This window comes from Hemiscyllium ocellatum, chromosome 35 (genome assembly GCF_020745735.1).
Source record: "Hemiscyllium ocellatum isolate sHemOce1 chromosome 35, sHemOce1.pat.X.cur, whole genome shotgun sequence".
Taxonomy (NCBI): Eukaryota; Metazoa; Chordata; class Chondrichthyes; order Orectolobiformes; family Hemiscylliidae; genus Hemiscyllium; species Hemiscyllium ocellatum.
Window position 1 is genome coordinate 7,000,784 of NC_083435.1, and position 9,991 is coordinate 7,010,774.

At 49.8% G+C, this 9,991-nt stretch overlaps 1 protein-coding gene across 2 annotated transcripts in view; it reads left to right on the top strand.

Annotated features, from left to right (window-relative positions):
• Nucleotides 1–9,991, top strand: part of LOC132832493 (tumor necrosis factor ligand superfamily member 15-like) — a 33,971-nt gene that overhangs the window by 9,807 nt on the left and 14,173 nt on the right. For both annotated transcript variants that reach the window (XM_060850547.1, XM_060850548.1), the window contains exon 2: nucleotides 3,095–3,134. In XM_060850547.1, coding sequence (XP_060706530.1) covers nucleotides 3,095–3,134 — 40 coding nt within the window. The remainder of the gene's footprint in view (nucleotides 1–3,094; nucleotides 3,135–9,991) is intronic.

The window sequence follows — 9,991 nt, forward strand, 5'->3', positions numbered from 1 at the left end:
TTGTCTGGTCAACCAAGATCCAGCTTCGAGCAGTAAGATCTCTGAGAAACAGGAGCTTTGTAAAATTGAGTGCCCTTACGCGTGAGTCCGGTTTTGCTCTGGGATTCCATTAACTGATGGCTCAGGATTTGGGATCATTGATACCTGCTGCTGACAGATGATTTCCTTGTTTTTGTAAGACATCTGCGAATTCTAACTCCCTCTTCTTCCTGTCAAACCATTGATACATGCAGTGATGGGACGTTCTCATCGCTGGATGGGCCCAGTATTTATTGTCCATCCCTAGCTGCCCCTTGAGAAGGTGGGAGTCTAGACTCGAGTGGTGCTGGAAAAGCACAGCAGGTCAGGCAGCATCCGAGGAGCAGGAGAATCAACGTTTCGGCCAAAAGCCTTTCATCAGGCCCTTGGACAGAGCATGGATTCTCCTGCTGCTCGGATGCTGCCTGACCTGTCGTGTGTCTCCAGCACCACTTGAATCTGGACTCTGATCTCCAGCGTTTGCAGTCCCCCCACTTCCACCTTGACAGAGTTTAGGGGGGGGCGGTGAGCTGCCATCTTGAACCACGTGCTGTAGGTGGACGCTGAATGCCCTGAGGGAGGGAATTCCAGGATTTTGACCCAACAACAGTGAAGGAACGGCCAATATGTTTCTGAGCCAGGATGCTGAGTGGCTGGGAGGGGAACTTGCAGGGGGTGGTGTTCCCGTGTATCTCCTGCCTCCTGGATGGAAGTGGCTGTGGGTTTGGAAGGTGCTGCCCGAGGAGCTTTAGTTAACTTCTGCAGCACATCTTGTGGACGGCTGTGACTGATCATCGGTGCTGAAGGGACTGGACGTGGTCCTTATCGAGCTGACTGCCTTGGCCTGGATAATGTTTTCAGTTGATATTCTCTGCTTTTTCTACCTGGCTGCAGACCGAGGCTGTTGGGGATGTGTTGTGTTCAGCAGGGGGGTGTATCACACAGCCCACAGAATGCAGCTGAAGGCATTTTGTAACTGTGGGAAGTTCTCTCTCTATAAACTCCCCCAGTCACCTGCCTGTGGCCTTCCGTGCTGGCGCTAAGTGAGGTATTGGTGGCTCATTGTGTGGTGATGCCTCTGAATTACAGAGAACCACGGGAACACCGAATCCTACTCGGCTGCTGCCTGTAATCTGAAGGAGGCCAGAGTCAGAGCTCTCTCCCTGACCCACACATCGGGCAGTGCAACCAACACAGACCCTCAGCGTGGTAACATGGTCTTCATTAAGGAAGTAAAGAGCATGTCTTTATCTAACAGCCTTTTACTAGTCACAGAGTCATTCAGGGTGGAAACTGACCCTTCGGTCCAACAAGTCCATACCAAACCAAGTGGTCCCATCTTGTTGGATTTATTTATTCCTCGTGACTGACCAGGATGTATTGGCCATCCCTCGCTGACCTTGAGAAGGTGCTGAGGTAATTGAGAGGCCACTGCAGCAGATAGTTAAGAGCCAACCACATTGCTGTGGGTCAGGAGTCACATGTAGGCCAGACCAGGTGGGATTGGCAGATTTCCTTCCCTAAAGGGCAGGAGTGATTCTGATGGGTTTTTCTGACAATCAGCAACGGTTCCATGGTCATCAGGAGATCCTTAACTCCAGAATTATTTCAGCTTGGCCCATCTCCCTCCAAACACTTCTTATTCATGTACTTTATCTATGTTTCTTTTCAATGTTGTAACTGCTCCCGCATCGACCTCACACTCACCCACCAACCACCCTCTGTGTTTAAAACAAAAATATCCCGCATGTCTTTATTAAATCTCTCGCCTCTCACCTTAAAAATGTGGCCCTTAATCTTGAAATCCCCCATCCTAGAGAAAAGACAGCTCCCATTCACCTTATCCCTTAGTCCCTAGTGATCTTACAAACCTCTCCCAGGTCACCTCTCATTCCAGAGAAAAATGGGCCAGTCTCCCCAGCCTCTCTTTCTAACTCCATTCCTGGCAACAACTCTTCCAGCTTAATATTATCCTTCCGATAACAGGGAACGTCCGGATCATCTATCACAGCTCTTCAGCCAGGGGGTGTTTTTTTGAACTGGAGGCCCCAGTTCATCTTGTCACTGAATGAGGAGGTCCCTGTTCATCGCCGTTCTCCTTGTGGGCTCTTGCTGTTGCATGACCCGCTGTTACGACAGTGACTGGGCGCCAAAAGGGTTTTGTTGGCCTTAAAGGCTGGACAGACGCCCAGAGCAGTGGACAGGTCAGGTCTGTATTTGTAAATACACACTAACGGGCCTCACTGGCCATAGGTACATTCCCAGGACAGTACACAGAACGCCTGCTGACTTCAATCCAGTCCGATCCGGACATATTCAGCCCCTCAAACCTGCAATGATGAGATTGCTGCACAATCCCACTTATCCCGATGCCTGACGGGAGAGAGGTTGGACAGATTGGGACAAAGCAGACCGAGAAGGGACATGATTGTGTGACAAGGTGAGGGGCACAGACAGGATGAAGCATTTCCCCCCCAACCCTCCCCTCCCCAGTCCAGGTATTTGTGACCAGAGGGTGTTGGTTGAAGGTTAGGGACAGGAGGTTTCGAGGGGATGTGAGGGTGGTAGGAATTTGCAACTCGCTGCCTGTGAGGGTGGGAGAGACAGAAAGCTGCGGAACATTTCAGGTTTAGCTGGGATGGGAAACAGGATCAGAATAGCTGGGGCCTTGTTTTTGACACAACGCACACTCAGTAGGCCTCCATCTGTGTTACTCATCTCAATGACTCACAGCATCAGTAAATGAGAGAGAAACAAGAGATAATGTTCTGAAAGATTCCGGGAAACTGTTGCTCCAAACTGAAATGTTAACTCTTGTTTTCTCTCCCTCTCCCACAGACGTTGCCTGACCTGACCTGACCTGACCTGTAAAAGCAGGCCCAGGCCTGTTCTCAGAGTTTTGCTCACATTCCTGTTTGCCTGGGTGCCAGAACCACCATTCCTTTTATAGCTGTGTTTGTTTCGTTTTGATTTTCTGGATGTCCAGCATCTGCAGTATTTTGGCTCTTTGTCAGGAATGTAACGACCTGATCTCTGCTGATCCTTTATAACCACCATCTCCCCTTTCACTTTTCAGTGTCTCAACTGCCAGCCAAGAAGCAGAAACACCAGTCACGGTAAGGGAACCCCGCTGAATGATTGCTCGTTCTCTCACAGACAGACACACACAGGTACATAACACACATACACACACACATATACATACACAGACAGACACACACAGGTACATACACACAGATATACACACATACACACACATATACATACACAGACAGACACACACAGGTACATACACACAGATATACGCGCATATACACACACATATACATACATAGGCAGACACGCACAGGTACATACACACAGATATATGCACATACACACACACGTATACATATACAGACAGACACACACAGGTACATACACACAGATATATGCACATACACATATACATACACACAGATATACGCACACACACATATACATACACAGACAGACACACACAGACAGATATACACACACACATATACATACACAGACAGACACACACAGATACATACACACAGATATGCACATACGCATATACATACACACAGATATACGCGCATACACAGGCAGACACGCACAGGTACATACACACAGATATATGCACATACACACACACATATACATACACAGGCAGACACACACAGATATACGCACATACACACACACATATACATACACAGGCAGACACACACAGGTACATACACACAGATATATGCACATACACACACATATACATACACAGGCAGACACACACAGACACATACACACAGATATACCCACATACACACACATATACATACACAGGCAGACACACACAGATATACGCACATACACACACACATATACATACACAGGCAGACACACAGATATACACACACAGGTAGACACACACACACACATGAATATACAGATACACACACACAGGTAGACACACACACACACAGATACATACAGACACACACACACACAAACATACATTAACAGATACATACACACGGACTCAGACACACACAGATTCTGGATCAGAGTGGTACTGGAAAAGCACAGCAGTTCAGACATCATCTGAGGAGCAGGAGAATCGATGTTTCAGGCAAAGGCCTTCATCAGGAACAGATACATACACACACACACACACATACACAGACACAGATATATACACAGATGCACACACATAGATAAGCAAACACACAGACATATACACACGCACACACATAAATTAACACAGATACATACACACAAACACAGACATACACACACACAGATACATGCATAACACAGATACATATACACATAGACAAACATGCCCACAGGCAGACATATACACAGAGACAAAGACACATACACACACATATAGACAGACCCACACATACACATCCAGATACTCTCACACAAAGTTAAGACCATGCAAACAATGATACCGGTGTCTCTGCAGCTTATAACTGTACGAGAGCCAGGTCTGGCAGGTCAGGGAGTGTATGAATGCTAATTATTGAGGCAATAAAAACAGTTGTCATTAGCAACAAGGAGATAATCACAACCTTTCCCATCTCCGTACCTCACCAGTGGAGCAGCTCCGCTGTGTGTGAGAGAGAGAGAGAGTGGTAGAGAGAGAGAGAGAGAGAGAGAGTGGGAGAGAGCGAGAGAGAGAGAGAGAGAGAGAGAGTGAGAGAGAGAGAGAGGGAGCGAGTGAGAGAGAGAGAGTGGGAGAGAGAGAGAGAGTGGGAGAGAGAGAGAGAGTGGGGGAGGAGAGAGAGAGTGGGGGAGAGAGAGAGTGGGAGAGAGAGAGAGAGTGGGAGAGAGAGAGAGAGTGGGAGAGAGAGAGAGTGGGGGAGGAGAGAGAGAGTGGGGGAGAGAGAGAGAGAGTGGGGGAGAGAGAGAGAGAGAGTGGGGGAGAGAGAGAGAGAGAGTGGGGGAGAGAGAGAGAGAGTGGGGGAGAGAGAGAGAGAGAGTGGGGGAGAGAGAGAGAGAGAGTGGGGGAGAGAGAGAGAGAGAGTGGGGGAGAGAGAGAGAGAGTGGGGGAGAGAGAGAGAGAGTGGGAGAGAGAGAGAGAGAGAGAGAGTCTGAGAGAGAGAGAGAGAGTGGGAGAGAGAGAGTAGAGAGAGAGAGTGGGAGAGAGGGAGAGAGAGAGAGTCTGAGAGAGAGAGAGAGAGTGAGAGGGAGAGTGGGAGAGAGAGAGAGAGAGAGAGTGAGAGGGAGAGTCTGAGAGAGAGAGAGAGAGAGAGAGAGAGAGAGAGAGAGAGTGAGAGGGAGAGTGGGAGAGAGAGAGAGACACACACACAGAGTTAATGTGGTGAGAACCTTGTTGAGGACGGTACAGTAATGCATCTATAACCTGCAACCCCTTAGGGATCACATCAGTCTGTATTTTACTGAATTACACAAAGATACAAAACAGAGCAGTAACTCCAGGTTAGCCAGTAGGGAGGGAGGGGAGGGGCAGAGTGGTCATGTCTGTAATCCAGTACCGAGGGAAGACAGTACAAATTCCATTCTGGCCTCTGATGGGATTTTCACTTATATCCATAAAGCTGTAATGCCGAGCAGGATCCATGACAAATATCATTGTTTAATTTTATAGAGCACCCCACCTCCTGCGCTGACTTGCCCTCACTCTCCCCTCCAATGTTCCAGGAGGCCAGCAGGTCAAAGGCAACAACAACTGGCCTGAACATAGCACCTCCATATCCACAGGGAATGTACAGCACTCCTAACCCTGGACAGAGATATCCTGTAGAAGTAGATAGACTCTTGATGACCAAGGGGACAATAGACAATAGACAATAGGTGCAAGAGTAGGCCATTCTGCCCTTCGAGCCTGCACCACCATTCAATATGATCATGGCTGATCATCCTTAATCAGTATCCTGTTCCTGCCTTAGCTCCATAACCCTTGATCCCACGATCCTTGAGAGCTCTATCCAACTCTTTCTTAAATGAATCCAGAGACTGGGCCTCCACTGCCCTCTGGGGCAGAGCATTCCACACAGCCACCACTCTCTGGGTGAAGACGTTTCTCCTCATCTCTGTCCTAAATAGTCTACCCCGTATTTTTAAGCTGTGTCCTCTGGTTCGGCACTCACCCATCAGCGGAAACATGTTTCCTGCCTCCAGAGTGTCCAATCCTTTCATAATCTTATATGTCTCAATCAGATCCCCTCTCAGTCTTCTAAACTCAAGGGTATACAAGCCCAGTCGCTTCAATCTTTCAGTGTAAGGTAATCCCGCCATTCCAGGAATTGACCTCGTGGGGATGAAAGATAATTGAGGCTATTAAGGTTGGCCCTGCTGCCTCACAGCGCCAGGGACCTGGGTTCAATTCCAGCCTCGGGTGACTGTCTGTGTGGACTTTCCTCAGATAGTCCAAAGCTGTGCAGGTTAGGGTGGAATGGCCAGGCTAAAGTGCCCACTGTGTTCAGAGATGTGCAGACCAGGTGGGTTAGCCATGGGAAATGCAGGGTTACAGCGAGGTGGTGGGTCTGCTGGAATGGGCTTTGAAAAGTGGACTCGAGGGGCCGAGTGGCTTGCTTCCACACTCCAGGGATTCTGTGCAGGAATGTCGTGTTGTGGTTGAAATCAGATCAGTTATGACCTTATTGGAAGGAGGACCAGGCTGAAGGGTGTTGTATACCCCACCCCCCCCAGGGCTTCCCCAGACACAGGGATCAAACAGAATGTGACATTGAGCTGTGTAAGGAGATATTAGTGATACTCCCCACAGCTCAGGAGTAAGGTAAAGGTGAGAGAGCAAGAGGTTCCAGAGACTGGACTCACTAGGAAATCTGGGATTGTTCAGAGAGGTCAGGATTTTAAAGCTGCAGAAATCTCGGGAGGATTATGTGTGGTTGGAGGAGGTGAGAGTTGTGGGGAGGACTGGGTGAGATGGGGGATAGCCTTGAACACAAGGAGGAGAATTTTCACGTCAAAGTTCGGTGCTGACAGAAGCCAGTGAGTACGGGTGTGATGGGTGAATGGCCTAGAGGCTAGGGCCTCTGTTTTACCCTCCCCTGAGAGGCATCGCCCCCCCCCCTCAACCCCCTGGGCCTGGGGTGCAGTAAGCCCTCAGTACCACCCTGGGAGGGACCGTCAAACTGAAGCCAGAGTACTCGGAGCTCTGACATGCCGAACCAAGTCAATCCCTTCCTCCGTCAGTCAGTGACCCCGAGGCTAGGAGGAGGTTCAGGGTGGGAGAGGCAGAACGTTTCCTGGCTTGTGACTTTGATCGGAATACCCGGGTGGCAGGGCCCTCCTGTGGTACAGCTGGTTGACTGGCGTGGGTTCGACAATCTGAGAAAATAAAAACTAGGAGGAGCCCCCATCACTGTAGAATCCCTACAGTGTGGAAACAGGCCCTTCGGCCCAGACCCTCCAAAGAGTAACCCGGCCAGACCCACTCCCACTCCCCTGCATCGACTAATGCACCCAACCTAAGCATGTCTCCACACTACAGACAATTTAGCCTGGCTAGTCCACCTAACCTGCACATCTTCGGACTGTTGAAGGGAACCAGATCAAACCACACAGACGCGGGGAGAATGTACAAACTCCACTCAGACAGTCACCCGAGGCTGGAATTGAACCCGGGTCCCTGGTGCTGTGAGGCAGCAGCGCTAACCACTGAGCCGCCCATCACTCAGCAAGTCCTTTTATAACCCCTCTTTGTTCATTCATGGGGACGTGTTTGCTGAATCATCCTTCGAACTGAGAGACACTCTAGGCCACTTCAGGGGGAGGGGTCACACTGCTGAAGGGCTGGAACCACATGTAGGCCCGAATGGATTCATACGGCAGATTTCCGTTCCCTGAGGGACCTCGATCACCGTTTTCTTAGAAACGGTTTCACGGTTACCTACTACTAAGACGAGTTTTGAATTCCCAGTGTTAATGGCTGGACGACAGTTTCACTGGTTGCTGTAGTGGGATTTGAACCAATGACTCTGGGGCGTAATCCTCGGTCCATGAATTAACTGACATCGCCACCACCCCATAGCCCCTCAACTTCCAAACACGCTGTGTTTGCTCAACTGCCCCCACTGCCAACATCCCTCACTCCCTTTGTTGACCACAAATTCATATTTTTCAAAGCTCAGTGATCCACCGATCTCTGGGGAAGACACTGACAGAGATGAGTTGGGCAATGACAGAGGAGATCCCTCCTCGGCTCTGTTTTACACAGGCGATCCCCTTGGATCCCAGATTTCCCCACAAGGGGGGAGACATCCTCTCAGCATCGAACCTTTGTGTCAAATTCCCTCAGGATCCCACCTCTCTCTGTGAGATCAGCCTCTCGGTCTCCCAGACCTGCTCAACAGGTTTGGTCTAAACTGCAAACTCTTTCCTCATAAAACAATCAGATTTTTAAAAAATTACTCATTCACAGGATGACGTGAAATTTGAAAGGGTTCAGAAAAGATTTCCAAGGATGTTGCCAGGGTTGGAGGATTTGAGCTACAGGGAGAGGCTGAACAGGCTGGGGCAGTTTTCCCTGGAGCGTCTGGGGCTGAGGAGTGACCTTATAGAGGTTTACAAAATTATGAGGGGCATGGATAGGATAAATAGACAAAGTCTTTTCCCTGGGGTCGGGGAGACCAGAACTAGAGGGCATAGGTTTAGAGTGAGAGGGTAAAGATATAAAACAGACCTAAGGGGCAACTTTTCCACGCAGAGGGTGGTACGTGTATGGAATGAGCTGCCAGAGGATGTGGTGGAGGCCGGTACAATTACAGCATATAAAAGGCATCAGGATGGGTATATGAATAGGAAGGGTTTGGAGGGATATGGGCCGGGTGCTGGCAGGTGGGACTAGGTTGGGTTGGGATATCTGGTCGGCATGGACGGGTTGGATTGAAGGGTCTGTTGCCATGCTGTACATCTCTATGACCCTGAGGGTTTACTGTCCCCATCCCACAGGGTGGTTAGGGGTCAGTCACAATTACCGTGGGTCTGGAGTCACGTGTAGTCCTGGTGGATTTCCATCCCTTCAGGACATTAGTGAACCTGATGGGGATTTCCGCGAATCGAAAATGGGTTGATGGTCATCATTGGATTCTTAATTCCAGATTGTTATTGAATTTAAATTCCACCATCTGCTGTAGCAGGATTCAAACCCGCCTTCCCAGAACATGACCTGGGTCTTTGAATTAATAGACCACTGGACCATGACCTCCTGCAAAATATCCAGATCATGTAACACCCTACTAACCAGGACAGGGTGGAGATACTGGGCTAACATCTCACACATAACTCCTCCCCGGTCAGAGTTGGAAAAATGTTAGGAATTCAGGCCTGCCCCATGGTATTCCCCCTTGGGGCAGGGTTTACAGGGAGTGGGACTGAGTGTGGTCACTGTACGGACAGGCCCAGGGTTTACAGGGAGTGGGACTGAGTGTGATCGCTGTACGGACAGGCCCAGGGTTTACAGGGAGTGGGACTGAGTGTGATCGCTGTACGGACAGGCCCAGGGTTTACAGGGAGTGGGACTGAGTGTGATCGCTGTACGGACAGGCCCAGGGTTTACAGGGAGTGGGACTGAGTGTGATCGCTGTACGGACAGGCCCAGGGTTTACAGGGAGTGGGACTGAGTGTGATCGCTGTACGGACAGGCCCAGGGTTTACAGGGAGTGGGACTGCTCCTGACCTCACAGCCTGGGTCCCAGAGACGTGAGCTGCCCCAGGCCTGCTCCATGGCTCACAGCCTGAGACTCCTTCCCGAGAGAATGTGTCCTGCTGTTTTGGCAGGGACCGAGAGCTGAGACCCTGTCTCCATGTTCTCCATCAACCCTGTCTCAAATACTTGAGTCCAGAGGTGAGGAGATTACCCCAGTCAACCCCAAGATGATGGAAAGACATCAGTTTTATCCATCCGTGAGAGTGTGTGTGTGTGTGTGTCTGTGAGAGAGAGAGAGTGTGTGTGCGACTGTACGTGTGTGTG